General features: G+C 37.2%; 1 protein-coding gene across 1 annotated transcript; it reads left to right on the forward strand.

Annotated features, from left to right (window-relative positions):
- pnocb (prepronociceptin b) lies at window positions 1-23,093 on the forward strand. Its single transcript, XM_087805904.1, has 3 exons — window positions 1-137; window positions 12,091-12,357; window positions 20,199-23,093. Exons 2-3 carry the CDS (start codon window positions 12,220-12,222, stop codon window positions 20,796-20,798), a joined length of 738 nt encoding a protein of 245 aa, XP_087662030.1. The 5' UTR covers window positions 1-137; window positions 12,091-12,219; the 3' UTR covers window positions 20,799-23,093.
- The last annotated feature ends 25 nt before the right edge of the window (window positions 23,094-23,118 follow it).

Raw genomic sequence — 23,118 nt, forward strand, 5'->3', positions numbered from 1 at the left:
GAAGGGGTGTGCCATTATAAGAAGCCTCAGAGGAGGCATGCATTCAGTTGTTGAAACCTTGAGCCAAAGGATACGAGCTGAAGAAACAAACTCCCCTGCTGGCACAGAAGGACCGCGACAAGAGATTTACGGCAAAGGTAGGAAGTTATGATCTGACTTTGTTTTAAGTATGCTGTTGTTTACACAACAGGAAGTGTCTACTTATTAGGAAAATCACTTCCACAAACCCGAGGGAACTAAAATGCCTTGTTGTTATGACTCAACTCCTTTTTATTCCTGTGATAATTCAGGCTTTAGAACTTTTATTTTTTATTTTTCCGTCGTCTCCCAGCGGCGTTCAGGGGCAACAGCCGCCAGCAGGAACAACCTGATTATTTATCTGGAAAATCCCTGGTGACAATTTTAACGGGGCCAGCTTTAACAAGCAATTATTACAGCTTGACTTGGACCAACAATATTTATTTAAAAAAAACAACTGATGCTAATCTACTAGTGTTTTTTTATGTAATAATAACAGTAGTCATGTGGGTTCAGAGGGCATGAATGTCATTTATTGTAGGTCTTTCTATGACATCTCATATACAAAGATGAACCAACATTTTTGATGTAGTTTGAATGACAAATACCTTAAACACACACCGTACATCTTACCGGGGCTGTTTAAAGTGGAAAGGCTGCCACCGTTCTAAATAAATAAGGACACAATTTCATCAATTTTCACACCCAAAGAAGTCTCCTCAGAAGTGTATTTTGATATCAGATGAAATAAACCAAGGGAAACCTTTAAAGGATACAAGTTTGTCTCCAGTTGGTGGACCGAGAAGAAAAAAAGCGCCGGCAGAAGTGATTATGTCCAACACTGTTATTATGCTAAGCGCAAGATAATGATGATTTTAATGATAATGCTAATGAATGTGCATAATGTTTTTCCATTATCAGTAAAGTGAAGATGTGCACAGGCATGGGAAGGAAATGAGTGCTTAATGTGCCATTCATAGATAAATGACTGCGCAGTGTTGAAGAGTAAAATATATTGACATGCGGCGAGACTTCAATGCGCCAAGTCAGGAACGTCTCATTTGTCGATTTTTTCCTCTATTTTAACTACACAACTTGATAGTAGAACTGTTGAAGAAAGCTGAAAAAATATGATGTTGTCATAATGAAAGAATATTGTCATTATTTGTTCAGATTGATACATATTTTATATATGAAGATTTAAAATCGGATTCTTCTTCTTTAAAATTTATATTTAAAATGTTGCTTGTTAGTCAGTTTTAATTAAGAACATTCATTGTGTAATTTTGCAATGATAAAATCCCAAGTCTGGCGTACAATTCCATGCGGAATCTGGCTCTTGTAAAAGCAGTAGAAGATAAATGAGTGTTGGGTGCACACTGTTTTTCTTCCCTGGCGAGTGATTGACAGGGTTTTTCCAAATATTACCACCAATTACAGGATCCATTCAGCCAATAAATCACCTCCTGAGTGTGAAGAATCACAACCATGATACTTTCTTGTGTCTATTGACCTCATCGCCCCCAGTCTTTTGCAGTTCATCATTCCTCTCCTTCTTTAACGTCACCCCCGGCCGACAGTGGCGAGCGTCTCTGGTCTAGTAAATTGCTTCCCTCTGGCCATGTCCAATGGATTCGTGCGAGTGTCGCCGCAGCTTAACAGCAACCAGATCAATGATGACACTGTGTCACCTTCCTCATACTCGATTTTTGCCGTACAACGTGTGTGAAGATAGAACAGTCTTTCAAAAACACACAAAAAAAAAGGGTTAGACGACACTGCTGAAACCAGAAGGGGGCGTTATATTAAGATGATGTTCTGCTATAGATTCATGTGTGAGTGCAACTGTGAGATTAAAAAAAAAAGGATGCCAGAATCCTTTACAGAGCCAGACTTACGGTGGCTGCTAACTCATTGACTAGACAGATCTAAACTAATTCCATCCATATGTCAGAGAACATTTTTCGATTGCTACGTGAGGAACAGAATGCACTCTATTTGAGACATAATTCATACATTTAATTTAAAACATTAATTGTCCCGTCATAAACAAATCCTCCATCTTATATATAAAATCGTTCATTCATTTTCTTAACCGCTTAATCCCTTATAGTGTTGCTGGGGGGCTAGATCCTCTCCCAGATTCTACGGGCGATAGTCGTGGGACACTCTGGACAGGACAACAGAATGTCGCAGGACAAACAAAGACACACAACCATCTTTATAACCACTGCGCCTCTGTGCACCCTCATCTGAAATCATAGCTTTGTTAATTAATTGAAGATAAACAAAAATGTGATAGAATTTTTAGCACTAAGTAGAGTTCCCTAAGTTAGTAAGTTTCAACAGTTTCTTGCTTTTGTGTGTTATAAGGAGTAATAATGTAGCCTTTATAACTAAAAAAAATTGGAAATAAATAAAATAAATTGGCTGCTTGAGACCTTGGCTCCTGCTAGGGTTTGAGTGAAACCATTCGCCAACATCTGTGATTGTGCTAAAGAAACTGTAATAACTAGAATTAAGGAGTTATGGGTCGGTATGTTACACTGTGGTTCCTTAGTTTTTGGTACCTTTAAATACATTTTTACACGTTTTTACATTTTGAGAGCTCCGTAAATGGACTGAACACACTTTTGTAGAATGACTGAAATCACCATCACACGTCTAACTTATGGCTAAAATCATCAAATGAGCTAATATTTTGCTGTTTCCAGCAATCATTTTTACATTGGATTTTTGACCGTATTTCTGGTGGAACCCTACCTGCGTGAAAATACTACTGGTAATAAACTGCTTAAACTATTTAACTATGCAACGATACGGAAATATAATGGAGTTCAGTCAACGGAGACTTCGGAGTTCCTTTCATCCAGGAAGAGATGTTCACTTCAAGCTACTTAAATTGTTCAATGATGGAGCTTAAATTTAGGACTTTTTTGGACCAGAATAAACAGAAGTTTGTTTTTTAATAATCTCTTTTGGTTTTTGTGTAGCGTACAAGTCCATGAAAAGAGAAGGGAGGATGTTCAAATGGATTTTTTTTGTTGTCATGGTGTATTTAAATTAACTTCTGTGAAGGGGATTTTGGTGTCAGGCTGAGGGGAACACCCTCCTCCTCCAAATCCCTTGAAAGAACTTGTCTTCCACACCGCGTCCTGCTCCCAATGGGTTACAGTTTATCACTGCACCGCACTTTGTTCTCTCTGTGTGTTATCAGCCGAACCGAACCCGCGCCGGAAGGATATTATTTTGGACTATTAACACGGAGTCCTGCCGTCACAATGTGACGATGGTTACTGTGATTTCCAAACACGCCCTCACATGAAAGGACGTATGAATGAGGTGTCACCCCTAAAGTGAAAGTCATTCCCAATTAAAAAGAAACCCCTGCAAGTGCAAACTGATGATTGAAACTGATACGCTTAGTTGATCAGATATGCCTTTGTCTGGATATAAACCGAACATGAATATCAAGTATTTCATATCATGGTATGATTCTGCGCCCGCAGCTACAAGAGACTGTTATCTGGGAAGGAGGAAAACTCTTTTTTATGGCCTTTGAACATAATTTGTAAGCCGTGTGATCTCCAAGATTAAAATGGAAATAAAAATGTTGAGATAAATAATGGGACCTCTCGCTGTTTTAGATGTTTTTGTAAAAAAGGAAAATACCTGACGGTGCCTGGTTATAAGAAATACATTTTAAAAATCAATACCTAAAAATGTCAGAGGACTGATAAAAGATAAGATTCATTTTAGTGTTATTTATGTGTCTTACAATTGCAGGTTGGAGCTGAAGTTATGCGAATAATCCCTATTAAATATGTATTCATAAAAATGATATGTAATTGCAATTGTTTATTTTCATCTTCTGCTTCAAACTCTGCCCCCTTAGAATAAAAAAAGCATGTCTCTCTTGCTGAGTATGTGATACATATGGCTTAAATCTAATACAAATTTGACATGTTAGATATTTGATGAGGGTCTTCTTGTGCCCACTTTCTATTGACCTGATAGAATTTCTCCTATAATGAGAGGTCATTAGTCTACATGCTTATTTTCAAGACATTTTATCGAGCTGTTCAAGAGTAGATACAACATTAAAGATCGGACACAGACCGTTGTATATATATTCTAGTAAAATATAGAAAAAACCTTGTTATACTGGTGGAGGTCCTCACCCGTTTCACTCTCTCCAAAAAACAAATCAGAGATTCCTGCCTGCGAGCGACGCGAACACTGGGACCGAGTGATGAAATCTGGTTCGGCGTGGTAGACACCTTCAAATTGGATCAAGCTGGTTCTGTCAGATTAGTCATTACAGGATGTTAGAAAGGGCAGCACAGCAAGGACATCTTCCACCAAAACTATCAACTGACTCACGCTGTTTATCTGCAGATGCACACGCTGAGTTTACATTACTGTGTGAAATGATCCTGTGGTCATGTGTGTAAATCCCCCGCTTACCAGAGTTGCCCCCGACAGTCTCTTATTATCTGGGTTTGAGCAGGACAGCCATGGGGGGGGGGGTGTGATGTGTATCGCTTTTAAAGAATCGTCCTTTATATTTTCCTCAAGACGAGTGTCAATAGAGTGATTGGCTTACAAATACAAATACATTTCACAGATGTCAACATATCGAGCCAAGCCGGGAACTCTTGTCTCCAGTCCATTTCATGTGCGCTGGAAAATATTAAAATCTGTCAATATGTATTTTAAAACGGTCAAAACATCTAATTCAGGCATTTTGAATGAATGCTGCAGAATTAGCAGCTACATTTTCATTTAAAATTCTCATTTATTAAAGACGCCAAATGTTCTTGCTGTAGCCAAAGTAGGTTTTCCCTCATATTTGATATCATTTATTTCTTCCTTTAAGAAGTTAGATTGAGCCCATTACACTTAAACAACCCCCCTTGTAACAAATGATAGAAACAGTTAAAAAAAAAACAGAAAAATAAACTGTAATATATGTAAAGAAAACACTTAACTAAATGCTATACTTGCTAGCTTAGTTGGTGGATAGCATTGCAATCACCTGACCTTGAAACACTGTATTTTTTAACTCTTGTGTTATCTCAGGGTCAAGGTGACCCGGTGGCCTCAAAACAAATGTGTTTGAGGTATCCCTTGTGTTGTCTCTGGGTCAAGGTGAACAACCTTTACCACTGCATATGTAATTCTGGAAGACACTGGGTCACCCTGACCCTGAGACAACACAAGGGTTAAAGATTAAAATCTTGCAAAAATCAAATTAAATAATAGACCTAACATTTATAATATCACATATAGAACCTTTCAAAGACAGAAAATCCTTGAATGTAAGGTATATATGCTTAACTAAACTGCTATGAAAAGTAAACAACAAGATAGTTTATCGTCTATAGGCAAAATAAACTAACAGATAAAATGATTTCAAGTTTATTTTCAGAAGAAAAAGTATACATTTCTAATGTACTTTTAGAGAATTTTTCTCTCTCGGGTGCTAACGATATTCGTAAATAAAAAAAATACTTATAAAGATAAAAATAAATCTAAAGTGGTACTCCATAATTAGTATAAGACAAAGTTTCTATTTTGGAAACAGTATATATACAATATTGTGCCGAAAATAAACATGTTTAGATGTCAATGAAATATTTCAAATATAGAAATATATTTCAGAATATAGAAGTATTTGAATTAATGCTGCAGAATTAGCAGCAACATTTTCATTTAAAATTCTTATTTATTAACGACAAATGTGTAATGACATCATCTTTAAAATCATGTTTTTGATGCCAAATGTTCTTAAAAAATGTAATTTGATATATACTGTGCATAAAATGATCCATACCTCCCACACTGAAACACCTAAACAAAAAGTTGGATATAAATATGATATTAAAATATGAATTATAGCCGCAGCTATTTCAACAGATACAAAAGACGCAAAACACCTTTTACTTCAATTGCATGTAGAATTTATTCATTCCAACCATTTAAACAAACTTCAAAGAGAACGACGCTGAATGTGGCTTACAAAAAAAAGGCTTATCAATTCCAATACATTTTGCATTAGTAGATTGTTTGTTGAATATGTAATTGGAAATGACCAAATGAAGCTGGTCTTTGTCTTCTAAAATGTACTCATCATTTCTTCCCATTAGCTTCTCAGATTCAATGCATTTTAAACAAGTGAGCGGCGTATTGTATTAATGCCATGGCATTAACGGCCCCCGAAATGTTAAAGGCTGAAAATATATATCTATATGTATATATATATATATATAATTCTTTTATAATTTCATACTCAGGCGAGCGCGATGCCGTCCGATCTATCTCAGTTTGCCCTCGGAAAACACAGCGCACCGGTCTGGCCTTTATCAACGAGTGTGAGGATGGATATCGACAACATTTGCAATATGTCATTAAATACCAGAGAACCTACAGTTCATTCCAAACAGGAGAGTAAGGAGATGGAAAAAGGGGAAGGATCTGTGATGTCAGGGAAGTGGATGCACACAAGAGAAGAAAGAAATAGACAGAGAGAGAGAGACCTCCAGGTTATCTACACATTAGCAGACTCTTTTGTCCTTTTCAGTTCCATGCAGGCGACTAATGGACCAGATAGAGAGAATCAGAGCTTTGTCAAAAGCATCCATGAGGCTTTTATTCCCTTCAAGTCCTCTCCATATCCTGCTCTAAAGCAGCTGCTGTTAATCCAGCACACCGTTAGCATGACTAATACAACCTTGAAACTTTGCATGCTTCGCTCTGATCCACTCATCTGAACGTTCACTTGGTGTCTTTGTTTGGGATTTCAAAACGGACAAGACGTTTTTTTTTTTTTTCCTTACACGATGCATCAGCCTCCCATCTTGTTTGTGCGTCCGTCTGCCTGTTTCACCATCTATTCAGTGGCTCAAAAGATTCTAAATGGAGCCTCATGTTCACCTTAGTTGGATTCTTGCTAAATTAGGCTACCGGATCTGGACTATCATGGGACAACGTGTTGAGTCTATGTCGTAGTTACACGGAGAGACGCCCCCCGACCTCTGCAGGTGGCAGCTTTGTGTTGCCTCATTATGAGCCAACGTGCTCCTCGTACCTTCTCGTGTCACTTGATCTTCCTGACAAAGACGGAGAAGCAAAGTGTATCCTGCCCAGACATCCAACATAGTACCACGTCGTTTTACTCACTCTTTTTGATTCACTCTCACCTGATCTTTGCTTTTTTTAAATTATTTTATTTAATACTTTTGTATCAACTGCTATAAAAAATATAAAAAACATATATATATATATATATATATATATATATATATATATATATATATATATATATATATATATATATTAAGCTGGAATACCAGGGTATGTAAAAGTAATTTGAAAATCAAATAACACAAACAACGAGTGGGGAACGATTCAATGTCTAAAATATGGGATAAACTTTACAGAGATTTCACCTTTTTTCACCTACTTACTCAATTAATAAAAACAATTCAGTGAAACTACGCTATTTATTGCGTGACACACATGGTTTCAATAAAGTCCAAATAATATGTTCATTTATGAGAGAATATTTTGCTCCCCTTCTTCTCCCTTCACCCTCATAAAACCTTCCAGAAATACATATGCAGTGGTGGAGGTTGGTCATCTTGACCCAGAGACAACACAAGGGATAAAACAAACATATTGGTTTTCAGGCCACCGGGTCACCATCTATAAAGACAAGCATAGATGGAGTGACTGAAACAACAAGATAGATTATTCAATTGGTTGAAATGTATTTAATCCCCTGCTTTGTTTAAATCAGCCAGTTTTAATTTGACTTGCATTGCTTTCAGGTTTTTTTTTCCAATGCTACAAATCCATCTAAATATTTATACACAGAGGTAAAAGTAAGATGATGATATTGAATTAAAATCCCATTATTAGTGGAGCAGCTAAGCAGCTTTTTTTGTTGTGTATATAATTTAATTAGTTATTTGCGATAATAGACTCTGATAAAGGGAAACGCAGTATAAATGTATGGATATTTAATTTAATATATGATACTGGTAATGAACTATAGGGTTGCATCTCTAAAGTAAATATGTTAAAATAACATAAATAAGTATAAGGTGAATGTTCTGGAGTATGAATATGAGGGCTGAATAATAATAATCTCTACTCCCTTTTAATCTCTAAAAAAAGAAATTTGTATATTGTTTGACAACCGTTGAAAATTGTTGGTTAAAATTTGAAAAAATGTTCGATTACAGTTATACATTGTTAATAATGAATAATAGTTGAAAAAGTGTGTGATTGTAGTTGATTTTTTTTTTTTATTGTTGAAAATTGTTAGATTATAGTTAACAATCGTTTAAATATAGTTGAAAATGGTTTGATTACAGTTGAAAAATTGTTTGATTACAGTTGAAAAATTGTTTGATTATAGTTGAAAAATGGTTTGACTATTGTTGAAAATTGTTTGATAACAGTTGAAAAATGATTGATTTAGCCAAAGATTATTTAAATACAGTCAGGGTAGGCAGGTGAGGCAGTGCCTCTCAATGTGAAATCCATCACAAACTTCCTGTGTATCTCTGAATGTCGCTAATATAATGCTCACAGATATGTTTATTTGCCTTAAAAAGGAGTCAGTGCCTCACCTAGCATGTATTGAAATTCAACGTATAACCATATTTTGTCTATTACACACTTGCAAGCAAAGCAACCACCAATTCAGAAGAGCAACCAAGAAGCCTTACATCGAATCCATTATTCTTCTACATTATAAAAGTTTATTCCTGCGTCGTGCCTCCACCTGCTCCTCCAAAGACAGCACACTTCAGTCATAGCAAAGGTTGAACGGAGCCAAAAATAACAATCTGGAGAATGAATAAAATAAACACCCAGACAGAGAACCGAGCGGGGTCAAGATTACTCCACAACAGTGTCTCAGATGTGAAAGGAGCGAATTGAATTCATTGAGTTTCTGAGACACAAGAAAAGGCTTTACATTATCTGCTGCTGCTGCGGCGCTCATCAAAGGTGCGCTCCGGTTTGATGATAACACGTTGTGACAGCCTTTCAACTTGTTTTCCACTTTTAATTAACAACCCTCTCCATATTATAATCCAGCCAAAGTAAACACCTTTAATAGGGTTTATTATGTAATTCCCAATACAGCATTTTAGCAATAAACACTTGTTGTTTATGTTCTCTTGTATTAAATGTTATGGTATGATACGTCATGAATATGTTCACCTGGTTTCGGGTCACGACTGTGGGATAAGAAAGAATTATTTTCCATCACGTTGTTTTTAAACTTAGGGTCAAGGTGACCCAGAGACTCTAATTTTATTGACCATAATACATATGCAGTGGTGGTGGGCATTCACTTTGACCCAGAGGCAGCACAAGCGATACCACAAACACATTTGTTTTATGGCCTCCGGGTCACCTTGACCCCTGAGATAACACAAGGGTTAAGCATTTATTTGTGGATTTTTAATTGTGAGTATGTTTTGTTAGGTCATTATCAACCCAAAAATTATTTATTGTATAGTAAAAACATCTACTAAAAAGAGTAATGTTTATTATTGATGTATTGGTCATAAGAAAAATGTATTAATTTATATATTTTATGTATTAAACAGTTAAATATTCTTATATTTATGGTCTTTAGTTTGTGCGTTAAAGGGCACAAATTCAAATTAAAAAAGCAGGTAAGAAAAATGTATCTTTTGCTGTATTAAAAAAAGCACCATCTCTTTTGAGACTCATTTCAGTCCTTTCAAGCCCACTTGCCTTTTCCAGGTCCGACTCCACCGTGCAACAATACTGCCGCTCTTTCATTTTAACAGGAAATAGAGAAGCCGTAGTCCCAAACAGAACCTGTGTTACAAGCCTACGGAACAATGCTCGCCACACACAAAAACAAGCAGCTCTAATGATTTTCCATGAAGCTGTTTTCATGCTCTCACTAATGGCGTCTGCTCACACATGACCTCTTTCACACGATTCACCTCTTTTTGGTGAGTCGTTTTTACGCTTCACACATCAATCTCGCGCCCACTCACTTCCCTCTCTCGTGTTCTCTTTCACCTTCATCAATACTTCAATAGTCGGACGTCCAAAATCCATCTTAAAATAAGTGTACTGTGACGTTAAGAGATACAAAGTGATACAGACTAGCTTAGTAAGCGAGTCCATTATCCAGTTTAAAACAGTTATAACCTAAACGTCACTCAAACAGTTTCCATCCGTCATGATCAGGGTGATAGGATGTAGGTTAAAACACAAGTAAATGACAGAATTAGCAAATAAGTCAGATCCAATTGTGTTGCAACACACTTGAGACCTCGGCTCCCGCAATTTTTTAAGTTATGTAGTCGGATTTCACAGTGAGTGAATTAGCCAGAAGATGTAATAAATAATGATGGTTACATCATAATTATATTATTCATTGCTTAAATACATAATATAGTATTAAGAGCATGATTTTAGCCCTTATGTTATCTCAGGGTCATGTTGACCCGAAGGCCGGGAAAACAAATCTGGTTAAGTAATGTGCAATTTGAAAAAATGTATGAGGTAATAATTGTACGTGTCTTGTATAACATATGTATAAGGAACCAATTTGATGTTTTTAAGTCGTAACCAAAGTCAATTGTTATAGTCGATCAATGAGCGCTAGCGTCAGATACAGTGGGTGGAAAAATCCTTTTACATACATTAAGTACTTAAGAACAAATGCCCTTAAGAGGACGATAAATATCGACTGGATATTTCCAGAGTGATGGTTTCTACGGTGTTTTAAACTGCCGTCCATTGATCACAGCAACACAGTGTTTGAAAGATGCAGCCGTAGATGTTATGTGATGATCCTGCAGCCTGTAATCTCTGAGTTATTGGATGATATAGTGCGGGGAGGAATAGATGGGGGTCAGAGTGAGGAGGTCACCCTGCAAACACCTGGTCCTCACTCTGACGCACATACACACACTCGTTTCTTCACACGCTGTATTTTGAAATCTATAAAGATTTATAAAAATACATTTTATTCCGTTGATGTCAGAAAACCACATTTTAACCCTTGTGTTAGAGACATTTTTCAAAGCCTGCGGGTCACCTTGACCCTGATCTATAACACAAGAGTTCAATTTAATCATCGTGTTGTCTCTGGGTCAAGGTGACCCAAAGTACTGAAAACAAATGTGTTTGTGGTATCCCTTGTGTTGTCTCTGGGTCAAGGTAAACTACCTCCCTGGCTCCCAGAAATACATATGCAGTGGTGGAGGTGGTTCACCTTGAGCCAGAAAAAACACAAGGGATACCACAAACACATTTGTTTTCAGACCTTTGGGTAACCTTGATCCTGCGGTAACACAAGGATCAAAGGTTTTATTATTATTATTATGGTTATTATTATTATTATTATATTCCAAACATAGTTTTTTAAGTTCCTATTTTTAGGTCTTAATTTTAAATTAATAAATACATAGTGCTTTTAAATTATGTTTATTCAAAATAAATGTAACACAAAATGTAACTATAATAAATAAAATAGCAAGTTAAGCTTGTTTCTATTATGTCATGACGTAATTTAACTGTAATATCTTTATTTTTTTGATAATTATTTTCTTTTGTTTAAATTAATGCCAATTTTTTTAGGTGGGAATTTCTAGGCCCCTTACAACAGTAACACTAAATGTGGCCCTTTGGAATTCTAATCATTTTTATCAATGATTAGTTTTAATCAAAGATTTGTGAAATAGATAACATGCTTTTTAAAATATACATTTAAATTTGAATTATACACACAATTCAGTTTAATGCTAAAACCCGAAATGAATTATTTTCAAAAGATACGAGTGTGGATTTAATTTTAAATAGTTATTTTCCATCAGTGATTTGTGTCTCCCGCCATTAGCGAAGGCTCGTCTAACATATTTATCACTGCACCCACACTATTCAATCTCTACTACAAACGCTCCTCTGCCATCACCACCACCAACGCTTTTGACTAATCGCCTAAATCCAACCATCTCTCTCCCAAATAAAAATTGATGCAATATTCTCTCTGCTCCTCATATCTAGAGGTGTGCCCGGAGACCCCCCCCCACCCCCCAACTTCATCCAGAGTCTTCTGCCGGTGACCCCTGGGTGTGTGGTCCTGTAGCTGCCGGGCTGCTGTTTTTTTGGTCCCTGGCCGCCTGGTGGAACGCCATGAAGATCCCGCTGTGGTGCCTGCTCCTGCTGCTGGGATGCCTTTTCACGCCTGGTCGCGGCGACTGCCAAGAAGAGTGCGTGGCCTGCGGTCTGATCCTGCAGCAGCGGCAGCTGCACCAAGCCTTCGACACAATGGTGAGCGTCCGTGTGGGCATGTGTGCGTTCGACAGGGTCATCCATCAACACGTTAACCATCTGTTAACCACAGATAAGTTGGTCAGAATCACTTGATTTATTTGTTCAAATTAACCTTTTTTTTTGTCTAAACAATATATATTTTTTCTAGAGCAGTAAATGTAGGAAGTAATAACTTCAAATCTGGTTCAAGATCCATTATAATGACACCGTCGTGACACATTGATTGTAACATAGATGATATGAGTGTGTGATGGATGTGCTGTTGCAAACAAAATACTACCAGACATTAAACATATTGTCTTACCATCATCCGTGTTAACGTTATAATTACCAATTAGCCGGAAACAGAGCTCAGGGGTGACACAGTGATTTCTGCAGCTATTAAGCGATAAAGCAAAAATCAATTTTCCCTCATGATGTCTTTCATCGCGACGAGACGAGACGCAAAACCGTACAAGCAAATGCGAGGCCATTATTTCATTTCTTTCTTCTGACGGTTTTCATAATACAATTGGGACTAAATGGCTTTTTTATATACTGTGGCAAAAGATAATGTGCTAATATATCGCCGGAACTTAACGCAGCACTGGATAATAAAATTTATGTTGTGTTTCTTCCTGCACTTCAAGGCTCTTAAAGATAAACATAAAGCACTGTTTTATTCAAATAATAATCAGTTCCTTTATTTTCGTTTGCCATCTTCAAACCCATAAAGCTTCGGAATTCTAACGCTGTCCGACTTCAGTCACACAATTTTTAGACGTTAGCTAGTTCATGGCAAAGTTGATTTAGTTTCTGTTCAATAATGGGGTTTTTTTTATATTTGCTTTACATCACTTTGCAAGTCAAGCTAGTTTGGCTTCAAGGTTTTGTTTATCCATTCTGACAGTTGGTTGCCTTGGCTAGCGGCTAACAGGTATGAATGAATGAAGCTAGCCTAGCTTACTTGAATAACTCAGAAATAATTATTTTTTATGTTTTAATATAAGAAAATCATCTTTTTTTTTAGTAAAGTATGTTTGATATATTGTTACTAAATTGGTTTGCCATGTGCTGGTGAGTCTGGTAATTCTAAAAAATACAAGGTACTTCCTTAGCTTAATGTTACATTGAAAGCTACTCATACTGTTTAGCTACTGTTCATTATTTTCAGAATAGCTAATGCATAAAACATAATAAAGCCAAAAGTTGTCATCAGAAATACTTTAAATATATCCGACATTTACTCGTCATGTTGAAGGGGTAAATGTTGAATTGACGCAATTGAATATTTCAAGAATAATTGATGACACAGTTCCATGAGATGAAGCCACTCGTCGTCGGGGAACCTGCGTCTCTAATGAATGACGCTCGTACTTCAGCTCACATTTCAGAACCTGCGTGATTGACAGGTGAAGCAACACGCGACACCAGCCTCAAGCTCAGAAAGTTCAACTCCAACCCGAGCAAAACTTTTTACGATCTTGTCTCCAAACAGTGGTAGATACGTCAGTGAGTAAAAATAGTCCGTGGGCGGCCACGAATAGCTGCAGAACGGCTAATTTCGCCCGATAATGATGCCGGGAAAGACAGCTGGGTCCTTTTCGGGAAGTTGTAATGAAACTACGTAATTGACTGGCGCTTAGTCTCATCAGCTCGGGCTTACGCTGGTGATTGACACTTTTTATCAGCTCCTCATTGTGTTAGCCGCCTTCCCATTGAGCCGCAGATGGAATTCACCGAGTAAATTCCATTGTTTCCTGCTCCCGACTGAGAGGGAGAATGTGAGGCGACCGCTGTTTGTTCCACTGAGGGGGTGCACTGATTTATTTTGACACACACCTGCACTATCAATTCCCTGCGTCGTGAGCCGGGACTTTTCTGTCTGTTGCTTCCCTCCTGCCCAACGATAGCTTAAAAATTCTTAGAATATTTAAAGTACTTGTTGCTTTAGGTATAACATACTCTTTTGGTTTGTTTACACATGTTACAATCTACTAAAAATGTACTTTGTTTTTATTGTTTAGTGGCTAATTCCGCCCACAATGTCATGTTTTGCTGCCACGATAACAAAATGAATTGATTCATTGAGGTTCTGTAATGAATCAATTCATCAAACCTTGAGAAAAGTTCTCAACCTAAGTTGTTTTTTTTTACTACCACCTCTAGTTTTCTCAAGCAGAGGTGAATATTGCTATGTTCGTTCGTCTTCATAAATGGACAATAAAACATCAGGTCTATAAATAGGTGTAACTAAACAATTTTATTGTATTATGGGATTCATCAGACCGATCAATGTCCACTTCAGAGTGTGACTGACAAGAATATCAACACAATGTATATGATTGTTGACATATAAATCCTGCATCGATCTGTGCGATTGATAATAAATGACTAAAAGATAGTATAGAATTAAACAATCTCTATCTAGGTAATATTGTCGCGTATCTCTTTGTATATCGCTCGTAAGCTTCAATAAATGTGAATTGTAATGTGTTTTTTTATTGTCAAAAGAAAGCAACACCTTTTTTTTCAGAAATATTCAAAGACAAAAGAGCAGAACCAACATTAGTATTTTAAAATACTGCCATTTTAGTTAGATAATAAAGAAGAAGCAAAACAAAAACACAAATCCAAGTGTAGTTATCGCAGGAATTGTAAAATCACTTGAGGAAATAAAGGATCAACTGTTTTATGTGCTACTGAAATTTAGAAACATTCTAAATTTGTAGCACGTGATACATATTTTCATAATTTAAAATATATATAATAGTAAAACATATTTTAATCTATCAAGTTTTCTGTGTTTTAGGTGTAAATATTTCTCTTTATTTACGGTATACTTGGATACAAACTCAGGTCTGGGTCTTCCTACATTTGCACTTTTATTTATTTCGGTTGTTTGAAAATCTGTTAGAAAACAAGGTCATTTCAAATGTGGAGGAAACAACAAGACAATCTTCTAAAGCTTCATCGAAGACACGTCACGACCGAAATGATCTTTTTCTGTCCTTGAAGGTCGCTCGCCGACCCGTCCCGCACTCGCCGCCGCCTCACTGTGTAATCATGAGAACAATTGACCTCACGTTATGGTGCCTGAAGAGGTACGAGGGAGGCTGAAGAGATTTGAAACACACCTGATAAGTATCCTGTTTCAAGGCATTTTTGCTGCCCAACGACTCATAGCGGAATGTGAGCAAATATAATATCCTGTGTGCTAAACAGGGATGCAGGCATAATGACGCATTTGGACTGATAATTGAGACACTAAAATAGCAATAACTATAAAGCCGCGTGCTACACAACAACCACTGTGTGTTTACACTTCAAAACAAATAACTCAATTATGGGATGCTCCTGGAACTGATCTAAGGCAAACTATTGGATTATAGTGTTTGTGGTTATATTAAAGACAGTAAAACAGTTCATAATTCCAGCTCAGTTCTTTCTGTTAGTGTCTTGAAGACCCAAAGACTGAGAAGCAGCATCACAATGAAGGATTTCCATAATAACCTTTTTTTTCTCCAGGTCCTCAGAAGTGTATAAACTCCCCTCGCTCATCATCCCCTGGATATTGCTCCATTGATCCGACGTGGAGAATCCCCTGGTGCGCTCATTTCATTTACCGTGGTTAATTAATTTCTGTTGATGGATTCGCAGCAGAACTCCCTCTCCTCATTCTCGTGATGGGAGCAGGTTTTCTGATAACAGCCCAGTTTATCTCTGGTTTTAGCCAGGGTTGAGGATAATTGGGATTTAGCTGCAAGTAAAAAAAAACAAGGGAAGAGACACAGTCTGACATCTCAGGAAGAAAGACTTTATTGAATCACTCATGAGCTGCAGAACGGAATTACGTTAGAGCTTCTTTTATTCGTGTTTGCTTTGTTGACTTCACTCACAGTAGCTGTGTTAGCGTATTAGCAAACTGTCGCTGCTTGGATCTGAAGACTGGCAAGATACTGTTATGATAAAATTCTGGTCGCGTTTAAGACCTTTACGAAAAATAATCTGCTGCTGAAAACAACATACGATAAATACATTGATCATTTTATCAATATGAAAATACTATTTTTTTTCTTGCAGGGCAAAAGTATCAGAAGAATTGTTTCTATGTCAGGCTATATTGCATGAATCATGTTATCATCAATCATGAAAAATATAACTCAAAAAAGCACTGAGAAAGCTCATACCTCCATCAATTTACTTCACAAAGCAAACAATAAAATCAATGTTGTTTTAAGGTGGGAAATTAGACTTGTTAAGCTGTGCATCACCAGCAAGTTAGGCCAGTGGGATTCCTGAAAGCGCAAACTAATTTACTCAAAGCATTTCGTCTCTATATTCAAATCAAATTTGAATTATTTTACTGATTTAAAGGTGTGTTTTAAGTCCGGTTCCTGACAAAGGTTTTGATAAAGTGAGTGAAAGTGAGGAACATTACATACAAATCGTGATGAAGGTTTTTAAATCCATTTGACAAGAGCTGACTGCAGACAGGTGAGGCAGAGCCTCTCAATGCACAATCCATCACAAACTGTGTTGATACATGCAATGATGCGCCGTGGTTACTGTATCTTTGAATTTAATAGGAGGAAGTAAACGCTCAGCTTTCAAATTAAGAGCATTGAATCAGTTGCATCTTCCTTGTAATCCTTTATTATCGTGTTCATACTCTTTTCTGTTTAAATCCACGTTTGCTAAAATTATTTATTAATTCATTCATCTTTTTCTATATCCATTGATTGTTTAAAACAAAATTAGATTTTTAGCAAAGTGAAAGGTCTCAGATCATTAAATATGTCAGGTTAAAGATTTTCAATACATAATTTTAAGTAAATTGATAATTAAAACATAATATTTCAAATATGACTCTTATGACAATGCATATTCATCAACTTGTGAGCTTGTGAAATATGTTTAATTATCTTTTTGTACTGCTTGTTTTCTGACCAACATTTTATCCAGGAGAGGACACTGTTAGGGAAATTAAAATCAGTGAATTTAGTGATTAAAACTCTATGGTTAATTGTGTCAAATGCTAGCTTCAGGCCAAGGAACACAGCACCCAAAAAACCACCCTGGTCTAGTAGATGTTTTACATTTTCTAGAAAATAATAGTGGCTTTCTCTGTAGAGTGATGCTTCCCTGCATTGGATGGAGTGAAAAATAGGTTTTGTATATTAACAAAGACAATATAACATTTTTTCGACATGATGTTACTTGTAAAAACACATTTAAATGTCTTAATCTTAATATAACATTTCTCAGCTTTAATCAATTGAATCAAAGTTATATAGTAAAAAGATTGTCTGTGAAGGATCTTTCATTCTATAGACAAAGTCACACCTTAAATTCTTTGCTTGGCTCGTTGGAGACATAGGGCCAAATGAGGCCCCGGGGTCGTGGGCTGGCGAGCTCTGCTCTAATTCTGTCTTGGGCTAATGAAAAGTGATGGTTTCATCAAAGAATTGTCAGGAGGTATGTAAAGAAAAAGTCTCCCAGCACTCAAGTGACAATGCACCAAATTGAGTGACTTTATTGGGGCACTTCCGCTGATGTATCGATGCCTGCGACATATTTTATCCAACACGCCACTGGAGTGTCTCCGTTAGTCTTGCACGGTGCACAGAATGTCAAGAGAGGTGTTCAGGCATGAGGCCAAATTGACAGCAATGTCAAAACTGCAGCTAACAAATGTCAATCTACGTCAAGAGTTCCTTTCCGAAGCAACATTAACAGCCAAAATATAATTTTCCAAAAGTGGAGCCTGACGTCCTTGATAATTTCTTCCAATTTCCTCCTGTCAATCATCACGCCTATGTCGATGTCACTTTGGGTATTTGATGGACATCTTGTATCGGCTCATAACTTTCCATGCGGAGCTGCAACAAGACCCATTACCTCCCTGACACACAGACTGCCTGGTCAGCACTTTAGTACTGCAGTCATAACATGGTGCGATCATTCCCCATAAATCATGGTGAGCTATGTTTTTAATGACCTCCCGCGCTGTCGGGATGACACATTTGTTCTGTCTTATCTATATCTACTTTATTTATGGTGTCATAACGCCAGGCTTGAGGCACAACAGGAGGTGCAATACGTGGCAACATGGTGGTAACACTTTTTTCCGTGCGACATTTTCCATCACTATGGAAACAACTTATAAAAAGCTTAGAAAAGTCTCGAGTGGATGTCTGTAAGGAAGACGTTAGCCATTAGGAAATGTTAGGAAATCTAAATTAAAAAACCTCTTTAATGTTGCATTCAAGGACATTCATTTTTCAAATTAATTGCAAAAGTAACGGACCTTAAAGTGAACAGATATGGCGTCTGAGAACTTTTTTGGTTTCACAATTAATACCCATTTTATTGATCACATTTCGGAGGTTTCCGTTCTTTATGTGGACGAACTTGACTCAATGAATTTAAATCATTTAAAGTCTATGTAGACTAATTCCGTGCTCTAAACTGCTCTTAGAACTAGCTAGATACTTGTGGTCCCCGTTTCGTCTCAGTCCCATTTTGATACTGATGGTCTTGGTCTCTGGTTCTCCCTCATAATCAATACTTTTTCATCCCTTTTAATAACATGAATGACACAAACTTCATTATATCCAACTCTGTTATTGTGTGTGTTCTGTGTACAACTATGTCTTTTCTGTCTGATCTTGGTGTCGATGTGGAAAAGTCTTGAGCTGTGTCTCAAATCGCATACTTGCGTTCTAAGACTTAGTATTTTACACTAAATTGGCATACTGAAACACCCACAAAAACTGAGTATGAATCGATGGACACTTTCTACCCTTAACGTCCGCCATCTTAGTGACATTGTAAACGGAAGTTACGTCATATATATATATATATGTATATATGCATATACTTACAGTTGCATTTTTAGCCAGCAGTAGGAGGATGACACATCTACGGTGCAGATACCGGTGTAAATATCTCGCAAATATTTCGTTTCTCATATTTCTTGATCCAAACTTTCTAAACGTGCTGCCAGCAGGTGTCGCTAGTGTTCCAACAGCTGGTTGAAATCATTGTTAAATAGAAGTAGAAGAAGAAGCTGTCGCGTCATTTCCAGTTAGTGCGTAGCGGCAGAGTTTGATTTGTGGAGAATTTGCGGACTAGTTAGTATGTACACTATACTGATGCATACTAACTTCTAATATACTAAAAGAAGTATGCGATTTGAGACACAGCATTGGACTCGACACTATCCAGTCTTGATAATGTCCTGGTCTAGACTCAGTCAGTCTTGCCTACAATGTTTCCATTCTCCAAAGGTGCTCTTATTAGAGATGATGAATATACAAATCAAATTATATTATTGAGTTAAAGGACACGTTAACAAGGTGATGGAAGAAAGACGGAAGTGCTTTTAGTAGCGAATGCTAGAACAAACTTTTTTTTTATATTTTGGTAAGAGATTGAAAAACATCCAAATCAGAATTTAAAGCACTTTTAAGGGGAATAACTTTTTTTGAAAACTGCTGAAAACAGCATGCAGTGAAACAAACTTCAAACAAATTTCACGGTAAAGAGACATGTACATAAGTGGAAGTAATGGATGAAGGACCCAAAAAAATAGCTTCTCTATGAGACATAGATCTTTCAACCTTCATTTCCAGGTCGCATTTTGTAAAGTAAATACCAAAAACCTTTTAATGTAGGTTTTTAATCCCAGCAACAGGTCCATCTCTGTCTCTAAAAACAACATTTAAATGGCCACAGTTTGACACTAACCATCATGACTTGTGTTTTACACTTGTCTCTCTAACCGCCTGAGTTGTCTGTAAAACTTTAACGTTGCCACTGGGTTGTGTAACCAGGTGTCCCTGTCCTCCCGACAGGTGTGTCTGCTGGAGTGTGAAGGCCACGTCTCCTCCTCTCTCACATGGGACGTCTGCGAACGCGTCATCAAGTTCCCTAAAGGTCTGGCTCTGATCAAGAGAGAGGGGCCGGACCTGGACATGACCTCTCTCGATCTTAACTCCGAACTGCAATCTGCCGCCGTGGAGGGTTTCCAGAAGGATCTGGACGAACCCGATCAGCGCAGCATCCAGTATGACTCATCGCTGCTGGAGTCTTCTGAGGAGGGCGGGGGGCTGCCGGGCTCGGATCTCAGCTACGAGGTGGAAGTCAGGGAGCCCAGGCAGGAGAGGGATGTTGAGCTTGGTAAGGAGGAGGACGAGGGATCAGAGGTCGTGACCTTATCCAAACGTTTCGGCGGCTTTCAGAGGGGGCGCCACGGATACAGGAAGCTGATGGGCTCGTCTATCAGGCCCCTGCAGAAGCGCTACGGCGGCTTCATCGGCGTCAGGAAATCCGCCCGGAAATGGAACAGTCAGAAACGGGTGAACCAGCTGCTGAGGCAGTACCTGGGCATGAGGAGCAACCGCAGTGGCAGGTTCAACCCCATCAACCGGGTCTGGAGGCAAAACCAGCTGTGACCGGTTCGCGGCACCGAATCCTCACATACCTCAGCCGATCATCAGCAGTCCGGACTTCGCCGTCGTCATCAGCTGAACCTCTCTGTGTCTCTAAGTAACAAGGAATGTTTTTGACCGTGATGTCCTCCTTCACACCTCTTACATGACCATTCTGTGAAATAAAAAAAAAGATTTAGAGAAGTGCAATTGAATATATTTTTGTGTGTCGGTGTAATGTGAGGATGGGTGGGGGAGGGGTTGTCTTATATGAATGCACTTTCATCGTTCTGTGGATGGGGATGAAGTCATTTGCACTTTTGTTATGAGAGTTTTCATTTTGTTTAATATATCAACTGCATCAGTGAATAAATAAAATTAATATAACCCTTTTTTGAATTTGTAAATTTGGAATTATTACATTTTCTCATGGAGCATCTAGTGAGATCAGAAGCTTTTAGTTTGAAGGTCACCGTTATTTGTTGTCCTCAATATCCAGATACATGTTTGCACTGTCTGGGTTTAGTGATTAGTGATTTTGAATTTCTTGTCTTTGGGTTTAAATTGTTCTGTGCTATTTCTTTTGACCAGAGAACCAGTTTGTAAATGTAACTTTTATTTTATAATTGCTCAGAAATTAAATACAAATAATAATCACATTATTGGACGTATTTTGTTTTAATTTTTAATCTTCCCCGACTGAGCTTTATGACGTGACAACTTATCTTGATCTTAAAACGATGTTAACCTATACAATTATTTATTCTCAACAGGTTTAATAATTTTACTATTGTTACTATGAATTGAAAAATATACAAATAATATGAATTTACATTTTTTTCAGACAAGGTATTAATTTGAGCCGATACGAAGTCTTTTCATTTTCATTTTGAAAAAGCCCACATTTCCCTCATGGCCTCTTGCTGACATTGTTTTTGTTAGCTCTCTAACTTGTAAATAGCTTTGCCGAATTCGCCAAAGCACAAAGTGTTAATTAATGATTTAAGAATCCAATTTTCTGCTTTGTCTGCTCACCTAATTGAACACAATAGAAAAGTAAAATTGGCTGAACTTAAAACCCTCTGAGCACAATCTCTGCAATCCCACTTGCCATTTCTAAGTGCTGAAAAGTCATCACAGAGAGAAATGTCTTGGTGCTCGTTACTGGTGCGTAATTGTGGACATTAAGTGCAGGTCAATGTGTAAGAGACGAGTATGTTTCCAAAAAAATGGAGCTGCTAGTCGTGAAGTTTGTTTAATAGTACTACAACACTTCCCTCTAGTGGTGGAAGAGCGTAAATGCTCCACCTGAACATGGGATCAGTTAACGAAATTCGTATAATGTTTATTTAAGAAATTAAACTCAATTCTCTTTATTATAATGATTTTAAAGATTGAGTAAAGAAAGTGTTATCTCTTTATATTTTTATCAGTATGTTGTTTGTTCTAGGACGTTCAAAGACAAGAGTACGATGACAAAGTAAGAAGTATTTTCCCCTCTCGAGCAGGACATGAACGCACCACTTAAGTTTAAATGGCATTCAAGAAAAAAGTAAAATGCTGAATCAAAGAGGGAAATTTGTAAATAATATTTTTTTATTGAACAACAATCCCTCCATATAAAGCACATGAATGCATCATTTTGAATGCTGATGACAATGAAGACTCTTGAATCTTGAAAGTCAGATTAATACAAGAAACTTTATTGGAGAATTTCTCTGGAACACACGTGTAAAACTGGAGGCCTGGTGGCCAAATCTGGATCAAAATCAAAATCCAAGAAGATCAATGTTGATATGTGACCTCTAACAATGGCAGCATTTAAGATAAGATGATGAACAGAGATCGTGGGAAGCAATACCACTGTTTGGTAAAAATATTTGTTCAGCTCGCCACCAAAAGTGTGAAAACATTTTGGTCCGTTGTGTGTTTGAGTTTAACACCGCTGCTCTACAAGAAGAGTTGGGGGTGGGTTAATAAAACTATGAAACTTTTTTTTGTTAAAAGTTATAATTCTGATGCTAAATCGCATCTTAAGTCTGTTTTGGAAGAGTATTAAATATACCCCTATTTGACAGAGGCTTAGATTAATTAAAACTTTTACAAAATTATGCGACAAGTCCATGTTTAAAAAAAAAAAAAAACATGCTTCCATTTGCATTTCAGTGTGTGAGCCATGATGTGTTTTATTTGTGTTCTTCTCCCCTCCACCAAAACAGTAATGACATGTGTGTATCGAATGTAAATTTGAAATACCATGTTAACGTTTGTTGTTGTTCGCATCAAAGACCTGTAAAGAGAATAAAATAGTTTGCTATTTCTTTTGTCGACTTTCATGCAGAAG

Source organism: Callionymus lyra, chromosome 13 (genome assembly GCF_982586985.1).
Source record: "Callionymus lyra chromosome 13, fCalLyr1.hap1.1, whole genome shotgun sequence".
Taxonomy (NCBI): Eukaryota; Metazoa; Chordata; class Actinopteri; order Syngnathiformes; family Callionymidae; genus Callionymus; species Callionymus lyra.

Excerpts from the sequence above, each read along its gene's own strand:
- pnocb (XM_087805904.1), top strand. The coding sequence starts at position 12,220 with ATGAAGATCCCGCTGTGGTGCCTGCTCCTGCTGCTGGGATGCCTTTTC. Across the intron at positions 12,358-20,198 it reads ACCAAGCCTTCGACACAATG|GTGTGTCTGCTGGAGTGTGA; the intron begins GTGAGCGTCCGT and ends TCCTCCCGACAG.